Consider the following 22,962-nt stretch of genomic DNA (forward strand, 5'->3'; position numbering starts at 1 on the left):
TAAAGTGTTTCACCTGTGTGTAATGATCCTGCCATCTTGTGTGTGTGTGTGTGCGTATTCCGTGCGCTGCCCTGGTCCGTCTTCATTTAGTGTCTAGTGTCCCTGCCAGCTCACTTGCATGTTTGTTTGCTGTGTATTTTGTATCTTTGATCTTGCCTGTCTACCATCCCTGGATTGCTTTCTTTTGTTTATGTACTTGGAATAATTACCTGTGCACTGTTGGATGTATTTCATTTCTGTTCTGGACTTGCCACTTGGATTGTTGGACATGTGAACCTACCACCTCACTGTAAGATTGTACCTTTGTGTTTCTTTCAATTAAATTAAGAAAACGAACTTGCTCTACCTAATGTTTCTGCATCTGGGTCCAAATCCCTGTTTTTCCCGTGTCTGCACACATGACAGTGAGGACTGACCATGATGGACCCAGCAGACTATCAGTCTGCTTCAGCTGGCCAGCGCTCCAGAAACTGTGCTAGCCAGATTCCCAGAAACATTGATGGCCAGCTCCACAGAGACTCAGGTGACCAGCGCCTCAGAGATTATGCTATTCAGCCTCCCAGAGACTAAACTGGCCATCTGAACAGCTTCACAGTAATTCAGTTGCCCTGTGTTCCAGAGAGTCAGCTGATCTGCTCTTCAGAGACTTCTCCATCCAGCTTCACATAGACTCAGCTGATTAGCAAGCGAGAGACTCAGTTGCTCTGTTCCACTGGATTGCCACCAGTTTCGTCTGGTTCTCAGACACCTGCTGGGCTGCAGCAACACCCTGACTTTGTTGAGCTACTGCTACTTCCTGTCTCTACTGAGTTTAAGCAACCCCACGTCCCTGAGCGAGAACTGCAGCCATGCCTACTCCCTCCTGCCTAACTCCCTGTTGTAGCCAATCTCCAATCCTGTTGCCCTGTCGCCGGCCTTCAGCTCTGACTCCAGATACCAGCTAACCAGCCCAGCTGCTCTGTCACTGGCCTCCAGTCCAGCAATCCTGCCTCCTGGCTGCCCTCCCTCTTGTTCTGTTCTGTTCTTTGACTCAGACTCCTGGTCCTGGTTTTCAGTCACGTTGCCGGCCTGGGAGCCATTCCTTGATGGGGGCAAGGTACTGTCATGGTTTGGTTTGGACTTCTGTTTATTTTGTGTCTTCCCCTTCTGTTTTGTTTTACTTTACTTCCTGCGTGTGTGTGTGTGTGTGTGTGTGTGTGTGTGTGTGTGTGTGTGTAGTCCGTGTGCTTCCCTGGTCCTTTGTCAGTCCGTCTTTGTTTGGTGTCTAGTGTGGACTTTGGAATAACTACCTGAATGTACTACCTGTTTTTATTTTACTTCTGTTCTGGATTTGCCACATGGAATGTTGGACATCACCTCACCATGAGAATGTACCTTTTGTTTCTTTCAGTAAAAATAAGAAAACTGAACTTGCTGGCTTGGTGTTCCTGCGTCTGGGTCCAAATCCCTGTTTTTCCCCTGTCTGCCCTCTAGTAATTCCAAAAATGTCAAACAATTCCTTTACAAAAATACAAGTGGATGGTTCCCAGCTACAAATAAAAAAGAAGAGACAGAATTTGATTAAAGTTTAATTTTCAGTGACAAAATCAAAAATAACAGTATTCAAAGGAAGTAAAGTCTTCAACAACCCTGGATCTTTGTCAGTGTGTTAAATACCTTGCAGAGCATTTCATTGTGAATGAATATAATCTCTGTAGCTACAAAATTATTGGATTATCATTCTAAAAGTAATATAAATAACAGTGAATGTGAATGTATGGACTACTACAGTCCTCATTCTAAAACATTTAGTCATTATTCTATTGCAATGAGCTGGAAAACATGGAGCAGGAGGACTGAATTTGTGTTTACTTATGTATTTAATCTACTGGATTGCACATTCTTTTAGGTTACCATACAGCTGCACAGTGACCTTGAACTATTTAACCAGAACATTAAATGAAAGTGATCTGCTAATCTGTATATTTGCATTCTCACTTTGGTTTTCATTTTCTCACACATCAATTGACTTGAAAAGCTGCGTCCAGCTCAGATTGTTTCTTGTCTCATTCTATATCAATTAGTGTAAACCAGAGGGACACAGCATTTAAATGTGAAAGAGCAAACGCAGGGAAACGGGTGAACAAAACGCATCCCTATTATAAACCAAAGCTAGGTGATGCTGTATGCTTACTCACTCATTCTCCTCATCTAATCATTCAAACTGATAAAGTGTCAGAAATAATATACTGTATCTACATTCTACTCATTCAGATTGCTGGTGCTGCACACTCATAACTAATAGAGCATAACAAATAAGGCAAAGCCAAAATTCTCCTCTTTATGTTTTAGTACTGCGGCTCTGGTCACAGACATCCCCACAAGTGGCCTTATAGGGGCGCAGTAACACCGTCCTTCATCCTTCAGGCTTAAGAAAAGCACAACACTATTGTACTATAGTCTCTATTGCTTAAACACCACTCCATCATAACGCCACAGTTGCACTGGCAACCATGTAACAGTTTTAATAGTCCAACTGTGCATAATGTTTCTGTGGCCTTCCCTCAGTATCTCAGTCCACACTGGTGTGACCAGAATTTTTTTTGTCGTATGAGGAGATCTAGAACAGGTTCTCAGCCATGGCAGTGAAACTGAGTAGAAGTCTTCCTATCTCTTTCTTTCCCCTTCTACAGCCAGTATCTCACTCTATTTATGCCAGTATCAAAGGATGTCCATATGTTATTAAAAAAGTCGGGCCTGTTTCTTGAGCTCATTTCTCTTCCACAGAGCCAGCCGGTCAAAATCTTCCATGGTCATGCCAAACACTTGGGTAAACTCCTCTGGGGAAAGGTGACGCTGAGAACACAAAGAAAGACAAAAAGACAACCCAGGTTATCACATTGTACCTGTCATTTTTTAACACTTTCCAAGGACGTCTCACATTCCTCTACTACTATTCTTTTCAACTAGGCCTTAGTTGCCATTCAGTTTCAATTAAATGTTATTTATAAAGTGTCAATTCATAACAGAAGTTGAGGACATCAAGGTTATACTGACAAAAACACACACATAAATTAAACAATTACACCCATACAGTAGTTTACTTGTTGGGTTTTCTAAGGCTGATACTAACATGTTTAGACCAAAGTCAGTCTTCTAGGCAAAAATGAAATGTATCAAAATAAATAATATAGAAATAAAGTCTGTACCAGACCACAATATTAGATCAAATTTTATAAGATATCATTTAACAGTTAAAATTGGGATGGGAATTAAATATTTATTTTTATATATGAAACAGAGTTTGATTGGTGGCTTGTCAGAAGTCTTGTAGGCGGGTGGGCTTCTACTGTGGGTATAATCTTTGTATTTCTAAAATCTTGTCTATGGCGCTAGTTTTTAACTGGACCAGGGACAACTTCTTTCCTGCACAGGTAGCCTAATGACCCCATGCATAACCTTACCTCCAGCCTGGCTCTGTCTACATCTTTGGGCAGCCTATTGCGACCTCTGGTGGTGACAATGAGCGCTTCATAGGGGTAAATCTTTAGAGAGAGAGAGGCAGCCATGCTTTACCAAATTTCAGACACCTAATTACAATATTGGAACTAATTTTTTCTAGTGATTATTTTAAAACCTTACCTTGTATTCTGCTGGGAGGACAGAGAAGGAGAATTTAAGTCAGTACAATAGAAAAAACCCATTAAATTAATCGCTTCAATCTAATAAGGGATAGGTGTTTTAAATTACCTTTGCTTCCCCAGTTGACCTCGCTGCCACTGTCATACTGGTACTGGTAGCAATCTGCACTCTGAGGCTGCAGGTGTAAAGAAGGACAACTTATACAGATACTGGCACATTATTATTATTTTTTTAAATGGAGACATATAAACAGATGGAATGAGATTTGGAATAACAACAGCCCTAACAATAATCAACTCTAGTGCCTTGATGTTGATGTAATTTTCATATAACAAATGCAATTTTAAAGATGTGAGACCAACTGAATATAAGCCCCAAGTCTGTATAATAAATACACCCAATCGTGGATTGTTGTGTCTTGTTCACTTACCCTCTGGATGCCGTTGCGTCCATATCCTGGTAGCGAGGCGGACTTACAAACAAAATCTAAAATACAGAAAACAACAGATAATAGTACCTTAATCAAGACAACAGTTTCTTACATCACCACTTATTTTCATGTAGTTTGGCAAGTTGAAATCAGTGCCAGAAGATGGCGCTCCTGACCAACCAAACAATTCCTAACTGTTCCAGATGTGTGCACATAATAATGGAGCTTTGTTGATGTAAGGTCATTGAATCCAGCACAAACACATCATTTATGATGAAATGCCAACCTCCGTTCAAAAACTAAACATAAAAACAACTTCTATTTAAATAAAACAGAAACATGAACGGAGGTGGTCTGCATTTAGACAAAGTCATTTCAGAAAATGCATGAAACATAAATGATAAACTCACCACTATCAGCGCTGTACTGAGATCTGGGAGCTGTGAAATAAAGAGATCATCTTCCTTATTACAACAAGAAAACAAATGCAGCAGCATTTTTGGTCTGCCCTGACCTAAATGCTGATTAAATTCTTCCAAAAAATATTAAGGCAAAATTTCTGTGGAGATTTGACAGCCGTCTCTCTAGTTTGAGGCATAACAAAAACAACAAAAACAGAAAAGGAGCAAGATGGGTACCCATCAAGCCCTGGGAGGAACCCAAAACATCAAAGGGGCAATAAGGCAGAAAGAGGCCAGCCAGGACTGGTTCAAGGAACAAGGGGAGAAATACAAATTAGGAAAACAACATACAAAGACACAGTGCACCATCTCATCGCACTACACAGCTTGTGTGGTTACAAAGCTTTGTTGCCTTTCAACTGTAGACAACAGAGTCCCATGCAGTTGTGTCCCCTCCCATCAGAGAAATAGTTTTAATGAGAGATCTTATTGCTCATAAATAAACCAGGATATGGGACACCAGCTGTGAGAGGGAGAGAGAGAGAGAGAGAGAGATACACATATAGATGGAAGGATAGATAGAGAGTTAACAGAGTAGAATATGGAGAGCGATATTAGGAGAGAGGAGCTGGTGAAGAAGATGGAGTAAAGAAGAGGGAATTGCTGAATGGTGATGAAGACAGGCTGGTGGTGTCTGACTGTCAGGGGCTAAAATAACAGTCCAGTGAACCAGTGAAGCGTGGTCCAAATAGAAACAACTTTGGTAGCTTCAGGTCCGGCTTTATCACATCTGGCACATTTGCACCTAGTTGAACACTTTTGGTAGCTTGAAATGTTCAGAGTCAGCGTGATCAGATACAACAATGACAGGCCACAGCTGCTCCTGCTGCTGTGCTTCCACAGGTTCGGCAGCAGCTGTTCAGCTATCTCAACATCTTTCCATCTCAATAAAACACCCTGCCTGCAGCAGCCATGACCCTCTCTGACCTGCATCCACAACTTCACCTCCCTCACCCCAAGCCCCAATGACAGCAGATATTGAGTCTCATAAAAAGATCTTTTGGCAACATATATGATCACACTGGAAAGGAATGGCTACACAGGAATACTGTCAGCAGTACAGGCATTCATGAACTTGCACAAACAGAAAGAACAAGAGACAAAGAGGGAGCTGCGAAGGGGGCAGGGTGGATCCTTACATCCGTTGACAGTGTTGTTGTACACCGTGGTGCCGTAGCCTGTAGTGTTGAGTGTTTCCTTGCTCCCACTACGAGAATTCCTCGCACTGCCCCAGGGGTCGTTGTCATAGGAACCAGATCTGGCTTTCATCTCCTCCTTTAGGATCATCCTCCCAATGCCACTCCCAATCTGAGAGGGAGCGAGGAAAGAGGCAGAAGGGGGAGGCAAAAAGAAAGAGACACAAGGGAAAACTGCTAATTTAATGTACAGTGAATGGAAAATGGGGAAAGTACCATACCATAAGGAGTGCATTATTTATGGTTGTTTCTGAGGAGGTGACTTTCTTCAACCAGATGTTGAAGAAAGAGAGAAAGAAAATAATGAAGCTCTTACTCTTTGAAGACTGTGACTCCAACTCTCTTCATCTCCTCCTGTTGAGAAGCGTCTTCTCGGCATCCGATAGGCTGAGAGAGGAAACAGATAAAAGAGATTCCCTTGTAGGAATATAGAGCTGAGAGTGGAACACATTAATAGAGTGAATAAATATGACAACACAGAGTTACAAGTACAGGAACTGTACTTATATGTCTGTGCTTGGCCCAGCAGCGAATAAAAACAAAATGCAGCTTGCCATTCAAAAACTTCCTACCCTTGGGGGAGCTGGTGTATGGGTAGTAGTCAGACTCTGACTGGGTATATGGCTCAGGTGAGTAGGTGGACAGTCTGGAGGATCTGAGGATGTCCTCGCTGGTCCTGCTTTTGGTGGCTGCATCCACATGATTGTCTGCGAAGAAATAAATAAAGTTAGGAGAGAAAAGAAAAAAAACACACGGAACCAAAGTAACTGGCAATTCTGTGAAATAAATAGTTTGACATTTTGGGAAATATGCCAATTCACTTTTTTGCCTACAGTTAGATGTCAAGATCGATACCACTTTCGTATCTGTATCCTATTGTTGTCGAAATGTAAAAAAAAAAAAAAAATCTGCCTACCAGCATCTCTAAAGCTCACTAACGTGTTAACGTTACAAGTGATTTGTATAATCCACACAAAAACCAAAGTGTAAAAATGATTTTACGGTTCTTGGCTGGGAGCGGTGACTTCCGGGAGTCTCCGCTAGCTACCTCACAACAAGATTCCTCATGGTGCTTGGTTTCTGTGTTGATTCAATAAACAAGATAGAACTTGTGAACTGGTGAACTTTAGAGGTGCTGGGTGGCAGATTTTGTTACTTTTTAAAAGAGCCAGGCTAGCTGTTTCCCCTTGCTTCAAGTCTTTATGCTAAGCTAAACTAAGCTAACTGAAGCTCCAGCGCCTCATATTGAATAGAAATACAATATACACTATACTTTTGGCCATGTAGTGTAGATATGACAGTTGTATCAATCTTCTCATCAAGCTCTCTGCAAGAAAATGAATAAGCCAAAATGTCAAACTATCACTATTAAGTGTAGTGTGCTACGGAGGAAAACGCATAAATGAATATCAGAAAGATGTACAGAGGGAGAGTACATTAAAGCTACATATCATGTCATCATATCCACCATTCCTGTCAGAGGAGATCAATATTTCAGCCAACAGCATGAAAATAACATCAAACATCAGTTACTGCTCAGCCTGAGGCACACAGCCGTTTCATGAGTGGTGTGAGGCGATGATATTGATGCCACTCTGCACCAAAGCACAGTCAATGGAAGTCAATGGGGTGACATGCAGTGTAATGTCAGATAGATCGCCCTTCACTCTGTTAGCTATTAGCCATGCCAGCCCCAATCCATGGCCCATTGAATTCCCATATACATGATGCATGAGACCAACGGCAGACATTCTCATATTTGCAACACACACTCAGATTGCCACTACACACGCGCGCGCACATTCAGAGCAAAGTTTTACAGAAAATTGCTTGACTTCTGTCAGAGGAGATATGGATATACGTTATTGACGTGGCATGACAAACACGGGAAGAGATACATATTTGTGTGTATTGTCCACACACACATACACACACACACACACGAACACACACAGACATATGCAATATCTATCTACAGACAGTGAGTGAAAGGTGAGCGAGAGGAGGGAGGTACTTACAGTGGCAAAGTCACCAGGGAAAGTGGAGCAGAAAGTGGAGGGAAGTGAATAAAAGTGATTGGATACAATAAAAAAGAGGTGAAAAGAAAAGGGAAACATTATCGGAACGTCCCCAAGGGAGATGTGACATTGTGAGAGCTTTGCTATCCACACAGAGTACAAGGACAAAGCCCAAAAACAGGGGTCAGATACAGCCTCTCTTCTATACAGGTAACAAACTTGTTAACAGAATAGTACATAACAGGCCTTTGATGTGCACAGCAGCACAACTTCACATGTGTCTGTTTTGGCTTTGGATCAATCCTGCTTAGTGTTGAAACAAGATCAAATGATAATCAATAGCTGTTTAGGAAGACATAAAGTAAAAAGATCAATATGACTGATGTTGAAGCTGAAGCTGAACGTCAGTATTCTAAAAAGGCAAGCATAAGTTTTGGTTTTAGCACAAGGTTTTTGAACTTGTAACTTAAATTAGATGCTGAAATTACTACTTACTACTATTCTACATAAACAATGGTGTGTCTGTGCACTGACACACTATGGCCAGTGATGTACTAATTAGAGCTGATAAAACATAGAAGGGTGAAAGTGTCTATACACAGATCCACACAGTTTACTAACTACCCCACAAATACCAACACATACAGTACAGAAGAACATGCAGGACAACAAAGATAAACTATCCTCCATCCAGAGATCTAAAGTCTTGTGACTCTCAGCTGAAAAGCCTTTTCCAGCATAATGTGACAAGGGGATAGTGAATCTCTTTCTTATGAATGTTTATACCGTAGCATCCAGATGGCGAAAGTGTATTTAAGTTTAACGACTTAAACGACAAAAATAGCATCTTGTGTTAACTGTGCTGCCTTGCTGTTTGCCTGAATGACAACATAAATCCACACAATTAAGAAATCAGACTTCCCCTCTCACTTGCTCCCTCTGTTTTCTATTAAACCCCCCCCCCCAAAAAAACAGCTGTCTCCGGATACTGCAGATTCCTTTCAAATAATTATGGTAACGTCTCCTTAAATCACACTGGTTAACTAGACTAGCTGCTGAAATAAAAGAAGTCTCTACAGCAAATATAAATTCTAGTTATAATACAGGTGTCCACTGTGCTTTGTTCCAATGTTCTGTTCTATTCTGGTGAATTGTGACTCCTCAGAGTCCCATGTATTCGACACTTGTCACGCCTGAGCAACCTTCACCTCATTCATGTTCTATCCCAGCCGTATTTGCCGACAAAAACTTGTCATGCTGCGGGGACCTGCGACCAAGAAGCAGGCATGCGTGTGTGGTTGTAGCATGCACGCTAAACACACACTCTTTTGCATTCAGCCACTTACTAACAATAAGTCTAATACATCTTCAATCTCAATTTTGAATAGGGTCGTACAAGTCAAACTCTATTTCCTTTGTGCATTTTCTAGCACAGTCAATCCTTTCCACCCATCTGGTTTTGTTATTGATTGACTTTAATTTCAATGATAACTGGAACATCAATACTAATAAATCACAAGGGGCTGTTGAAAAACATCAATAGGTTCGACATCTAATACTGAAACACAACATGACTAAACTGACAGGAGGTCAGGCAGGCTAAGGCGGGGCTAACTGCACTGTACCCGATCTCGTATAGATGGGAGGCTTCCTGTAGATGTTGGGGTCCCCTGTGGCTGAGGAGAGAAAGAGGAGATGGAGAGGTGAAACATGGAGGAGTAAAGGAGGAGAGGATGTGAGCTAATGTTGGGATGGTGGAGGAGATGGAGTTAAGTAGGGATGGTTGTAAAGGAAGGTAAAATAAGGTAAAGGTGCAGTATAAGTAGATAAATATACCAGAGCAATTATGTGTGGTATAAAAATACGACTTAGTCACATTTTCACACACCTCCATTCCCACGGAACTCAAAATGACTCTTCTGTATGGTTTGTATTCGTAAATAATGGCTGATGAAATCTTCCCCACGGAGTAAAAAAATCTATGAGATGAGAAGTCCTACCTGGTACATGAAAATGTTTAGGGGGCTGGATTGTGGTGGGTGTGCTTGAACGCCCCTCTTGGCCATAATAAGGTGAACTCCTGCCACTCTCAGAGCCTGCAGCCAGCCACAGCCAATCACAGCAAAGGAAACATGAGCATGAAGGAAGGCCTCTACAAAAATCTGTGACACTGGATAACTTTTCCACTTGTGTGATGACAAAGGTTATTGACATGTCTCCTTATGACAATGATTACAGTGTCAATACACATGTGTATGAGTTAAATGAAATGACAGCCAAGGAGCAACTGCAGCATATGAGATAGCCAAACAAAGACATTCAGCCCCTAAGGCTGTGAATGTGTAAATCTTTTGTCACCACTGAAATCTATGATGGCATATTAGTTAAAATGGAAATGACAGGCAATTTGATCTCAGTCTGAGATTTTGCAGAATATGCTTTTTTGTTTTCTTGCCGAGTGTCAGATGAAAAAAAGTAGACCACTGTCATGTCCGTACATTAAATATGAGGCTACAACCAGATGTTGATTAGCTTAGCTTAGCATAAAGAAACAGCTAGCTAAATCTGCCTACCCGCACCTCTGAAGATTAAGTAAAAATAAAGTATAAATGACAGTTCACCGTTTGATGTGAAGTTACATGTGGGACGATTTCTTGGCCAGGAGCAGTAAAGGCCCGCTACACCAAGAATGATAACTACAACAATTAACTTTAACGATAACTACGTGAGCATCCACACTTATGAACAAAAATGTTCAGCACAGTGTCCCCAAGCATGTGCTGCACACTCCAGCGGCGTCAGGGTTAGCAGCGTGTTTCCACTCTTTTTGTTATGCTAAGCTAAGCTAACTTACACTGCTGACGGTATTGTCCCATCTCAACATGAGCAAGAAAGCAAATACACACAGCTATTCCTTTAAATGACTTCAGTAGAATGATTCACAAAATTCAAAAAATACTCGGCTCAGAAAATCTTTAGTACTTTAACTTTGTACAAAAGTGCAAAAGACTTAATTTAATATTATTGTTCAATAGACTTATATTCTTAGGTTATAAGCAGCCAACTAGGAGTGAATACCATCTGACTCACCAGGGTAACCATAGTGCTGTGGAGAGCGAGGCATGATGGGTGACATGCCTTGACGACTATACGTCGGTGAGTCAATATAACCTGGACTGGAGCACCTCCTCTGCTTCATATCCAGGCTGTCAAAGTCCTGAAAAGACAAGGGGGATGAGGTAGAATGAAAAATGAGCAGGGGGCATTGGGGAGACAAATAGCTTAGTGACATCCTAAGTGCTCTGCTACTTACGGTGGGAGGAAGAATGCTTACCTGAGAATAAGGAGAGAGTGTCCCAAGTGACTGAAGAATAAGTAGAGAAGGAAAAGTGAGTATTTGCACAGTCAAGTACAGGATAAACGATATTTCACAAGTTAAAAAACAGACAGTCTTTTCAAATGCAATCTATGCTTGGTGCGGTTTTCTGCATGGACAGATATGAGAGTGGTATCATTCTTCTCATGTAACTCGGCACGAAAGCAAATAATGTTTAATTGTTCCTTTAAGTATGGGCACTTATAATATAATAGTAATAAGACACTGATCAGAAACAAATGTGAATTGTCTGTATGTACGCAATAAAATCCACCAATTTGTAACTTAAACTTGAAATATTATAAATGCACAAATAAGAATTTTGATTGATTTGATGATTTTTACCAAATTTCACAGAAAAATTCCCAGTATTAAAAAACAAAAATCAATCTAAATATTTTCATCTTGATTTTATGTCCCCATGCATCCAAAAATTATGTTTTACAGTAAACAAGGTCATCTTTCGACGTTGACAGCTCGGTTTCTGCTTATATACAAAGTATTTTCAAACCCAAATTTCCCTTCAAATGTCCAGTTTCTTAATCACAGTTTACCAAATCAAAACAATCCATGCAATACATTTTAGAAAAATGAAAATAACGAACACAAGACACGCACTTTTTATCAGCACAGCTCCATCTAAAAACTAAGCAAAGCGTTTTCTCCTGAAAACAGACCAATGATGAGACAAATGCTAAGTTTGGCCTGGAGTGTGTAGCAGTAGTACCTCCCCATAGTTGTAAGTGTCTAGCCTGTCATCAGAGGTGTATCTGTGGTAGGGCTGGTATGAGGAGGATATGAGGTCTGGCTGCTGGACCTCGTATATGGCCTTGACCTTTGGCAGGGCAGCTAGGTCCTTATAATCTAGGAAGTCATCCTTCACTCTGGCCTGGAGAGAGGACACACACATACACCCACCAAAGACAGAGACAACAGCAACAAAACCCAACATCAACCACGTGGACGATGCACAGGTACATAGCAGAACGGAAACTCCGACAGTAAGCAGATCGTGCAGCAGTGAGAGGAAGTGAGAAGGAGCTGATGAAGCACACAAGCCTGCACACAAGCACATCAACGTGTGTGTGCGCTCATCAAAAGTACACATGTACGATACCGGGCCTGACAGCAGTAGAAGCTGTTGACCTTCAGGAGCCCAGCATGTGTGAGAAAGAGAGCAGAGGAAGCAAAGACAGCTAGAGAGAGAGAGCGAAGGAGACAGTATGGACGACAAGCATGCTTACACTGCATTTCTCCCTCATCCATCACCTTAAACAGAAAGGTCATTGATTATGAGACGAGAGCAGAGCGGTGCAGGGCTGTGCAGAGAGCGGTGACTCCTGCTTGCATGCAGTCAACCCTTGACACTCTAATATTGCGGACATGCAGCAACACGCAGCAGACTGCCAAGCAGCACAGTTGGGGCACTGTTCCATATCTGGCTGAATGCTCGTTTTGAAATGGAACCAGTCCAATTCTGCAATGCACAGAGTAACTACCTTCAAATTAAGCTGGTTTATATATATATACATATACATACACACACACACACACACACACACACACACACACACATATATTATGGGGTTTTAACTGACCGACTAGGAAGCACTGAGTTGGCGATTTGCACATCAAAACATGTCTTGGTGTCTGGGTTAAAACTACAATGAATTTGGTTGAAATATGAACACTTTTAAGATGTCTAGGTTATATTTAACAATTTTCAAATTAAATCCACCCTGCGTCGTCTGCTGTCAGTTAGGCTGATGAAAGTTTCAATAGTTTGAGGTCATAAACCTGAAGGATTGGCCACTTAAAACTTTGACCTGATGTTCGCACTAGGATCATTAGGATTCATCCTCTAGGGACCATGAATGTCTTTACAACATTTTATGGCCATCCATCAAATATCTGTTAAAATTACACTGCCACGATGTTAGCGTTGCTGAAAATCTTTTTAGTTTTCATGCAAATTTTGCCAAGTTTTAACTTACACCTCTGGGTGTTTTTCAACTTGCAAATCTCTGTATCAGTACTTTCTGGGAACTGATGACTGAAGATGGTCATCACAGACATAACACATACTATTGTGTTGTGCTGTAACAGTAGTTCACATTGTGACAACAAGATTATAGTTTTCTCACTTCTTTTTAACTCCTTAAACATCACTAATGACAACAGAGGTTAGGACACAGACAAGTGAACAGGCCAAGGGAGTGAGCAGCCTCTCAGGATGGTGCTTAACCATACAAGCCTATGGGTTGTGCTTGTGTTTCTGGTGTGGCGATTGGGCTTTTAAACTCGGTGGCAGCTAAAAGTGACTAAGAGCTGTTATAAGGTACACGCTACTTACACATATAACCCTACTGGGAGAGCCTATGGAGGAGCCTGGTGGAGAGATGGAGGCCTCTGACAGGCGTCTGTGCTGTGAGGTACAAACAGACAGAGAAAAAAAGGAAAGGGGAGAATGCACACGTTGTAGAAATTACAGTTTTCATTTTACTTTGACATTTTTATTTCAAACTCTATCTCACCCTGAGTCTCCTCTCTGCCCTCGCCGCCTGCTTGCATAATGGGTGCCACACCTCACATCCTGAAGAAGAGCCAGAGAAGGAGAGAAGACTGATTATTGTAGGGTGTTCCCACAAGCCATGCATTCATACTGGCCAAGTGTACTCTACAGTATGTGTGTGCATGTCAGAGTGGGGAGGTATAGGCATCGAGTTTCACCTGTCAGGTACATTTCCTCTCCCTCTTTGAACATCATGTTACAGCGGGAGCATCGAGCGCAGGTCGGATGGTAATGTTTCCCTCCCGCCTGTGAGGGGGAGAGAAGAATTTGTGTGACTGAACATAAAGTATCATCATAAACTGTTTCACAGAGTGAAGGCTAATCTACAAAATGCGGCCCCACCTTGAGCAGGTTGTTATCTCCGTATGCGTGCTACTGTACATCCCCTGACCACCAATAGCAGGTACCATTAAGTCATTTATTGATGATTAAAACAGAAAGATGTACGAGGCTTGCAGTTGCTGAATAGACATTCGAGGCGTTGTGGGGAAGCTACGATAGGGAAATCCGCCGTAGTACCCGGGCACGACAGACCCCCAAAAGCTTCTAGTTACGTGAGAGCATTGGCTGATCTGAGGTCTTGAGATCTGAATGAGTGTGATGATGGTATGTTTGGGAGGATCAGCGGCGCATGATATGTATTGGTGCTCAGGAATGACGTTGTAATGGATGGGAGAAAGCATGACGAGAGAGTACTTGGCGGGAGTGGTGGTGGCACCGGTAATCGAGAGGCCACTGGAACTGACTCGGAGACAATCTGGCGTGTTGTACTCTGGAATCCCAGAGTTGCAATGGTTCACGAGGGTCTTGCAAGGAGTCAGGGTCATTGGACTCCAGAGAAAAGACAGATGTAAGCAGGCCCAATTATATGGTTTCTTTAGTAGAAAGCGGTGTTGTTTGGGTTTGAATGACGCCAAAGGTTGACATGAGGGGAGATGCAGGGAGGTGAAAACCGAGCAGGTGTGAACGTAGCTTCTAAGCTTCTTCTGATTACGTTGTGATGTGGCGGGAGCTCTTCAAGCTGGCCTCTAGTACGAGAGAAAGCTATGCTGTTAATGTTAAGGTTTTGGTGACCATTCCGCTGTGAACCATCTATCAATATAGAACCCCCAAACCGTGGACTGGGAACGCTGGTAGGCTTTGGCATCCTGGAGCCGGAAGCCCCTTCTAATTGTAACAACTGTTCCCTCGAAATAACTTTAGTGTGAAACTTCTGTTCACCTGACCAGTGGCACAGTTGGGTTGGCAATGACTGGGAATGAGCCGTGGTGGGCTCCGGCATCCCGGTGCTGAAAGCCCATTTTAGTTTCGAACAACTGTTGACTCAAAATGATTTTAGCTCGAAATGACTATTAAAGGTCTGTTTGCTTGAACGACTTAGTTGAAGAGACTGCTCGCTCGAGACAATTTTAAGCTCGAAACGACTTTAGCTCGAAATGACTTTGCTTGAACACTTAGTTTAAAACACTTGTTAGCTTGAAAGACTGTTCGCTCGAATGATTTTGGATTGAATGAAATGACTTTTTGCTCGTGATAGCTCAAAAGCTGTTAGTCTGATGTTCGCTCGAAACGACTATACTCGACGTAAGCTCGAAGCGACTAAGCGTTTAAAGAGACTTTTGTGCGAAGCAACTTTAGCGCAAAACGACTTAACACGACGTAAGTGACTTAGCTTGGATTGACTTAGGTTAAAGACGACTGTTAGCTTGACCTAAGCTCGAAACGACGTTACCTCGACGTAAGCTTGAAGCGAGCGAGTTCAAAGCGACTGAGACAACTTTGGTTTACAATGACTTGTTTGTTGGAACGACAGCTCAATGTTTGCTCGAAACAACTGTATGCTTGATGTGAGCTCGAAGCAACTGAGAGGTCGAAGTGGCTGGGAGCTCAAGCGGCTGATAGCTTGAAGCTACTTTAATGCAAAAGACTGTAATGCAAAACGACTTTAACGCTAAACGACTTTCTTGACGTAGGATGGAAGCGGCTGAGCTCGTAGGGACTTTAACTAAGGGTGACTTGGTTTAAAAAGACTGTTAGCTCAATGTTCTCTCGAAACGACTGTTAGCTCGAAACGACTGTGAGCCGGATGTTAGCACGAAGTGGCTGTGACCGGATGTTGGGTCGAAACAACTGTTAGCCGGATGTTAGTTTGAAACAAATGTGAGCTCGAAACGAATGTGAGCCGGATGTTAGCTGAAACGATAGTTGGCTTGAAACTATTTTGGTTTAACGACGGTTGGGTTGAAGGACTGTTAAAGCTCGACATTCGCTCAAGGCGACTGTTAGCTCGACGTTTTCTCGAAACGACTTACCTTGAAGACGACTTAACTGGAAACTACTGTTTGCTTGATATGATTATAACGATTTAGGTAAAGACGACTCTGAACGCCTTAGCTAGAAAATGCTGTTGGCTCAAAATGACTGAGTTCGAAATGACTGTTAGCTGAATGTTAGTTAGATCCAACTGTGAGCTCGAACGACTATTTGCCGGATGATGGCACAAAATGATTGTGAGCGGAATTTAGTTTGAAACAACAGAGCTTGGAGCGACAGTGAGCTTGAGATGACTGTTAGCCGGATACTAGCTGGAGATGACTGTTAGCCAGATATTAGCTCGAGACAGCTGTTAGCCGATAATAGCTTGAGACGGATGTTAGCACGAAACGACTGGGATCCGGACGATAGTGCGAAGTGACGCTGGCATCCCGGTGCCTGGAGCCCCGACTGAAGTCAGTTGATGGTAGGCGGCCGGGGGCACTAGCATCCCGGTGCCCCGGCTGCAGCCGGTTGCTGAAATCACTGCTGTGGTTCCTAGAAGTGTATGACTGGAGGTGATGGCATCTCGGTGCCAGTAGCCCCTATTGGGACTGGCTGCTGTATAATGTAAGCTGCTGGTGCTGTTGCTGTAAGCACTGATGCGAGGTGGAGGCTCCGGAATTCAGTTGTTGGAATTTTCCTGTGATACAGACGTTTACTATCTTGACCTGGAGGAAATACTATATGTGAACTGTCCCTTTAACAGTGGCGCTGACGTCACGGCGTGCGTAATGCGTCACACGGAAGGGAGCAGGAGTTGACGGAACTGTGGGCATGCCATGCTGACATGATAGCATTGAAAAGTTTGTTGTATTGTCTGTTCTGTAAACGGGATTCTTTCATCTTTGACAGTTTTCTAAAGAGTGACTCTAGTCCGTTTCAAAATCCTTTATAAAGACTGTTCGATGCAGGACCTCACTGGAGCAGGGTAACGCTGTGATGGGCTGTTCTTGTGAGGCGGAGGATTCTCGGGTGAAATGTTCCCGATTGTTGAGATGAAGCGGATAATGGAAGAGATGGAGTTAAGCTGAACTCACCCACTTCCAGGCCGGCTTTACGATTGTGGAAAACGGGGTCTCAGCATGGAGACGGAAGAGAAGAGTTCGTCTTCTGGCGCAGGGTCTGCTGCCGTGGACGTTGAAAATGACGTTGTGATGATGTTGTGAGTTCGTCAGAATAATTCATCGCCTGATGGCGATTTACCAACATTTCTCGAAGAGGTAAGTGAATGGATGGAGTAGCTTGTGATGATTCATCGTATGGTATAGCGTTAGCATAGCGTGCTTGACAAGCTGTTGCTTGGTCTGAGTTCGGGTGGGGAATGCGAGAGCCGTGCAGGATACGAGAGCAAAGAAGAGGAGTCAGGACGTGTGGGTATTTATGGAAATGCTGACGATGATGTGGTTGATGTGTGGTCCCGCTCCTGAAACTCTGCTAATTAGCACCTAATGTATTGAGACATCATTGCATAGCCTGGAATGGTTACATCAGCATACAGTGACTCACGTGACAGCCACCACCCATTTTACTCCATGCCATAATTAGAGCAAAGATACCTGTAGGTCAGACACATGAAGATGGGAGTGTGTGTGTGTGTGTGTTTGTGTGTGTATGTCTACGCTACAGAGAGAAAGAGGGAAGTAGGTGGCCATGTAAGTGAAGGACACGTGTCCTTGGACAATCAGAGCTCCCCGAGGGAACACATCCAAACACACATGGTGCAGGTGAAATGGACACATGAAATGATGCAGTATGATGTCACTCCATTAATCCAGCCCAGTTCAGGGCACCGATGTTTCTCACATGTGTCTCGGCAGGGGCCGATGGATCCCGTCACCTCCGCCTTTCTGAAACACCATTAGAGAGTTTCTATTTATAGAAGCACTGCTGACATGTGGCCCGTGTCAAGGAGACCTGAACTGTTCCTTCTGAACACATCCAGTATGTGCGTGGTGGGGTATCATGTCATTTTATGCTGCCCTGCTTTTCATAAAACGGATACTTTTATGTGATGTACGGAAATCGGGCTGGTTCTTAATTGTATCTATGCTGCATTTGAACCAATCCCTGCACTGCTTGTCTGTCTCAGGTTACTCTGAAAGGAAAGGATGCAGCATTTCCGTCTTGTGCTTTCCGAGCAGCCGAGCGTTTACCGTCTGTGGTCAAACGGTATCAGTTCAACAACTGGTGTTACCATTTCTAATGACGCTCCCATTCTCTCCAGTGGCATTAACAGGCTGCTATATTGATTAGCTTTCAGGGGAAGGAAAGAAGTGAAATTGAAGAAAGGAGGTTTTATGGTTCTCTTTCCTCTGCTTCCTGTCTTTATTTCTCCACTTCTCCATCTATTCTAAACTACTCATTAAATTAACCACCCCTGGCTCTGGAAAGTTGGACTGAAGAGAGGTTCCAAGCCTATTCATTAAAACAGATGAAAACATAGGCAGATTAGTCTGGGTTTTCAGTGTCGGAAAGTAAAGAAATCAATACGGCAACTCCACCAACATTATAATAAAATTATACTTTTAAACAGATAAACAGATGATAGATGGCAAATGATGTGTGCTACTGATTGAAATGGTTAATGTGAAAACCAGGTTTTTAGAAAGCTGTAGGAGACCATATAGGCACAATATAATTTGCTTGGAAACAAAGGCGGTGAGTGTAAAGTTAGCTTGGCCCATAGAGTCACAATGGCCACATTTGGGAAAAATGGCAGGTTAAAATATACCCGATTTTTCCTTTAAATTTATGTTGACTAAACAAAATTTAAATGGCTAAAATTTTACTAAAACTAATATTTTTGTCAAAAGAATAAAAGTCACTTCAAGTCAATTTTATATAGCTTGTATTACAAATCACAATTTTTAAAGGGGCTTTACAATCTGTACAATATCTGTCCTTAAATCAGTGGTTCACAGACTGGGGGGCACAAACCCCTGGGGGGGGCATAGAAACACTACGAGAATGGCAGAAAGTTTGAGAACCACTGCCTTAGACCCTCGATTCTGATAAAACACTCAAGAAGAGCAACAGAGCAGGGATATGTACAGAATGGGCCGCTGTAAAATTATAGTATGAACAATCAGGATGACAAAATGATCAACAATCAGATTTATAGATAAAACTAAATTAAAATCAGGTGCAGTTAAATGGAATTACTATGTTATTCCTATCCTAAATACATACTGTATGTTTGGAGAGTTAGTGTTACTGCGTCAGACTTTCTGTGAGTTGCACGCTGCAACTTAAAGGAGTAAATCATTATAATATCAAAATTCGACAGGTGAAAGGGATGAGCGACATGCATGCAAGCGCACACAAATGTTCAGAGAGTGAGAGAAGAAGACATGGAGGGAAAGGAGGGAGAGAGGGAGACTCACAGATAAAAGCTGACATGTCCCCATATCTATAAATAGCCCAGAGAGGCTGATAGTCAGGAACAAAGCACTTTACACCAGCCATTCTGACAACCAAAGGAGCGCAGGGACAACAAGGCCCAGTGTGTGTGTGTGTGTGTGTGTGTGTGTGAATGTGTCCCTGCGCGTATCTGACAAAGTTTTACTACGTCTGCTCACTTTCCTCAGCTCCCAACAGACACAAGACACCCTCCAGAGCCTCCTCCAAAACATTTAATTAGCATCTGCACTTTATCACTTTTATTATTTTCCCTTCACTTCTTTCTGAAACCCATCTTCATCTGTCCGCCTCAGCTCCTTCTCCTCTGCTCTCCTCTCGTCACTGTTGACTCCTTCGTCTGTCTCTTTTTAAAATTGCTTCAGAAAAAGGGCATGGAAAGCTAAAATGTGCATTTCAGTCACTGTTGGATTTGTGTTCTCTCCTCCTTCCATCTTTTCCCTTCACTCTCTACCCTCTGATCTTTTTATAACTCCCCTTTCCCTCTCAACTCCACGTACATGGTTATGATTCCATCTAGCTTTTTGCCTCTTGCTTGTGTTCTGCTTAACTGTGCCTTTAGACAGTGGAAATGGTGAAAAAATACATACACACCAATGTTTGACCAGGCTTGACCAGGCACTGCAGAAGAATTTGTTTTGGTTTAGAAAAGCAGAACAAAATTCTTATCGCCCCCCAATCTTAAATTGCTCACTCCCTAAAGCACAGCGGGCTTAAATGGAGCCGAGGATACAACACAACTGTTCAGTTCTGATAATGCTGAACACTCAGTTAGCACAGTCAACTCCCGATTTGGATTTCTGGATCGCTGCAGAATTCTGTGCTGATAAATCTCCGTTAACACCACCTCATTTTGAAATCTGGTCCAGTTCTTACCTCCAGAACCCTTCCACTGATGTATCTGCTGCAGGTTTCACATTTCACCCCATACTGGGCGTGGTAATCTGCCTCACAGTATGGCACTCCATCCCTGCAATATAGAGAATCAAAAAAAAACAAACAACTGTATGTCTTTTTGAATGTCTTTTCTGAGTGAGACAGGAGAATCAAATGCTTTGAAATGTTCTTTTTCTCTTTACACACTCACTTGCTGATGTACTCTCCGGTGAGGACCATGTTGCAGGTACGACATCTGAAGCAGCTGACATGCCACTGTTTCTCCAACGCCAGGAGAGACTGACCCTGCTTGATCTCATCTCCACACCCGGCACAGTCTGGAGACAAATAGTGTGTCAGGGAAAAAACAAAGAAGAAGGGTAAAAGAAATAGGAAGAGGGAAGGATGCAGATAGAGAAGAGAGGAAGAGACAGGGAATGACAAAGTGAGCCATGGTGTTATTGTACATCTTTAAACACTGCTCCTAAATGCAGTTTTCTACCCCTGTGGCACAGCCACCTCCTTAATCAATAGCCGTACTAATGCGGGATATTGCAGAGCTGTGAGGCTTGTTCTTTCAACTGTAAGCACTGTTAAACATGATTGAATACAGACAGGAAGCAAGTATCACTGAAATAGCCTCAGGGCTAAAACAGTTGCATAAAATCCCCCTCACATGAGACATGTATGAATCTCCCTCTGTCTATTTCTCGCTCACACACACACAAGCATGCATTCCACTTCCCGCAGTAAGACGTCTCAGCAGGCATTACTGACCGCCACTAACAGTGCAAGAAAGAAGCAGGACAGCCAAGAGCCTGCAAATGATATATGGCTACAGAGAGTCGAAATGCTGAAAAAAGGTCAATGCTCCATTTGTTTCCATTTGGAAGGCGTTCGGCTTAGCTTAACCTTTTCTGACCCGGTCCACTGCCCCTGAGAGAAGCCTAGCGTCACAAGGGACCACTACACTCTGCCCTGTCGGCCAAGACAAACTGTGTTTTGTAGTAAAAAACTGCAGTGTATTGAGTCATCTGCAGAGTGGGTTTCTGCAGTCCAGATAAATCTTAACTGTCATTAGGTGGTGATTGTGCTGAGTCTATAGTGCCAGGATTTTAGCCCCAGACTGTAACTGTGCACAGCTGAATTTCTTCTGAGTCATGATACATTTCCTATTTTAGCCAACAAATGAAATCGGTATTAGATCATGTAAAAATGATGTAACAGAGCTTGTGACAAGAAATTTTTAGGTATGGTTACATAAACTTCACACTGAATGACAGAGGAAAGAAAACAGCTTCTGTTATTGCATTTCTGGCCACACCCCAGTCTGTGATGTCACAGCAGGTGTTTTCATCAGCTGTCAAAAGAAAAATATGACATTACTAATTGGGGCATAGCCAGATGTGCAACAGCACAGACATGAGTGCAACAACAACAGCCTCATGCTCTCTGGGATAAAGTGCTTTTTTTTTTAAAGGAATAGTTTGACATTTTGGGAAAGAAGCTCATGAGCTCTCTTGAGTAAATGAGAGTTAGATGAGAAGATCGATTCCACTCTCATATCTGTCCATTCAGTATGAAACTACGATAGCAGAAAGTTAGCTTAGCTTAGCATAAAGACTGGAAACAGGGAGAAACATCTGACTCTGACTGAAAAAATCCACCCAACAGCACTGAGAAGCTCGCCAATTAACACATTATATCTTTTTTGTTTAATCACAAAAAAAAGAAAGTTGGGGCTGATAGGCAGATCTTATTTTTAGACAGAGCTAGCAACTGTGCTTAGCTAGCAGCCTGCTGATGATTGTAGTGGCATATTTTGAGAGATTTGAATGTTGGAAGAAAGCGAATAAGCGTATTTCCAAAATGTTTAACTATTGCTTTAAGGAGAAAAAAATAAGTATTAAGACAGGCAACTAACACTTTGATTAAGGTTAGACAAATTTTCAGGGTAAAGGTTTGGTCAGTGATGCATAAATAAGGGAACACCCACTGGTAACACCATGTTATTTAATGCCTGTTCCTAGCCTTTCCCCCTAAAATAATCATTTTGCACAGCCTAAAAGCATTCTTACCACTTTTGCACACAGAGCATGTACTTGCATTCTTAAATATCAAAATAAAGAGGAACAGTCTGTAAAAGCCAGTGCATTACATTTAGTGTCTGCACTCTGTGTCCCGTCTCAGAGACTGCCTCCTCATAAGACAGTGATGAACATGTAACTGGGGAGCCATTTGGATTTTATTCTCCTGAATGGAGCGATCTGGGGAGGACAGTTATTCACTGCCTCTCCACCATCTGTTATTACTGCACAGCTAGTGAGCAGCGGCCTGCTGTCTGTGTGCCACGCTGCTGTCTGTATGCCACACTTAACAAATGATTCACTATCAATCCCTATCACTCTTTTGTGGGATCGTAATTTGTCATTTTCCTGCTTTATATTGAAAAGGAGGGGGCTACGTTCACTCTTCCCACATAATGTTTACCAGTGTAATAATACACAGGAAATCCAGTTCATTATTTGCTTATGTAAACTATATAGTACATGTGTGAAAGATGTATGTGCCTATGCAGATGCACAGTGAAGACATAAATTCCTCTATGCCCTGCTTGTTGACAGTAATAAATGAATGAATGTCTGTTTGTGTTGCATAATTCTCAGCTGGCAGATCAGC

General features: G+C 42.5%; 1 protein-coding gene and 1 long non-coding RNA gene across 9 annotated transcripts in view; one reads left to right on the forward strand and one right to left on the reverse strand.

Moving 5' to 3' along the window:
- The first annotated feature begins 29 nt into the window (after positions 1–29).
- LOC119889175 lies at positions 30–1,632 on the forward strand. Its single transcript, XR_005442022.1, has 2 exons — positions 30–1,096; positions 1,391–1,632. It is a non-coding gene; the product is annotated as an uncharacterized LOC119889175 (long non-coding RNA).
- Positions 1,556–22,962, reverse strand: part of ablim3 (actin binding LIM protein family, member 3) — a 46,514-nt gene continuing 25,107 nt past the window's right edge. For 2 of the 8 annotated variants that reach the window (XM_038700076.1, XM_038700075.1), the window contains exons 5-23: positions 20,495–20,621; positions 20,284–20,377; positions 13,833–13,920; positions 13,637–13,695; positions 13,456–13,527; positions 11,830–11,991; positions 11,061–11,090; positions 10,817–10,943; positions 9,727–9,822; positions 9,352–9,402; positions 6,281–6,397; positions 6,025–6,095; positions 5,652–5,820; positions 4,462–4,491; positions 4,052–4,107; positions 3,730–3,796; positions 3,622–3,632; positions 3,444–3,524; positions 1,556–2,835 (exon numbers count right to left, since the gene is read on the reverse strand). In XM_038700076.1, coding sequence (XP_038556004.1) covers positions 2,722–2,835; positions 3,444–3,524; positions 3,622–3,632; positions 3,730–3,796; positions 4,052–4,107; positions 4,462–4,491; positions 5,652–5,820; positions 6,025–6,095; positions 6,281–6,397; positions 9,352–9,402; positions 9,727–9,822; positions 10,817–10,943; positions 11,061–11,090; positions 11,830–11,991; positions 13,456–13,527; positions 13,637–13,695; positions 13,833–13,920; positions 20,284–20,377; positions 20,495–20,621 — 1,622 coding nt within the window. In that variant the 3' untranslated portion in view covers positions 1,556–2,721. Of the gene's footprint in view, positions 2,836–3,443; positions 3,525–3,621; positions 3,633–3,729; positions 3,797–4,051; positions 4,108–4,461; positions 4,492–5,651; positions 5,821–6,024; positions 6,096–6,280; positions 6,416–9,351; positions 9,403–9,726; positions 9,823–10,816; positions 10,944–11,060; positions 11,091–11,829; positions 11,992–13,455; positions 13,528–13,636; positions 13,696–13,832; positions 13,921–20,283; positions 20,378–20,494; positions 20,622–22,962 lie in introns of all 8 variants that reach the window. The other 6 variants (XM_038700077.1, XM_038700082.1, XM_038700081.1 and 3 more) reach the window with 6 other exon arrangements.

Source organism: Micropterus salmoides, unplaced genomic scaffold (genome assembly GCF_014851395.1).
Source record: "Micropterus salmoides isolate LMB-PRFRI ecotype aquatic unplaced genomic scaffold, ASM1485139v1 Ms_hic_scaffold_5, whole genome shotgun sequence".
NCBI lineage: Eukaryota > Metazoa > Chordata > Actinopteri > Centrarchiformes > Centrarchidae > Micropterus > Micropterus salmoides.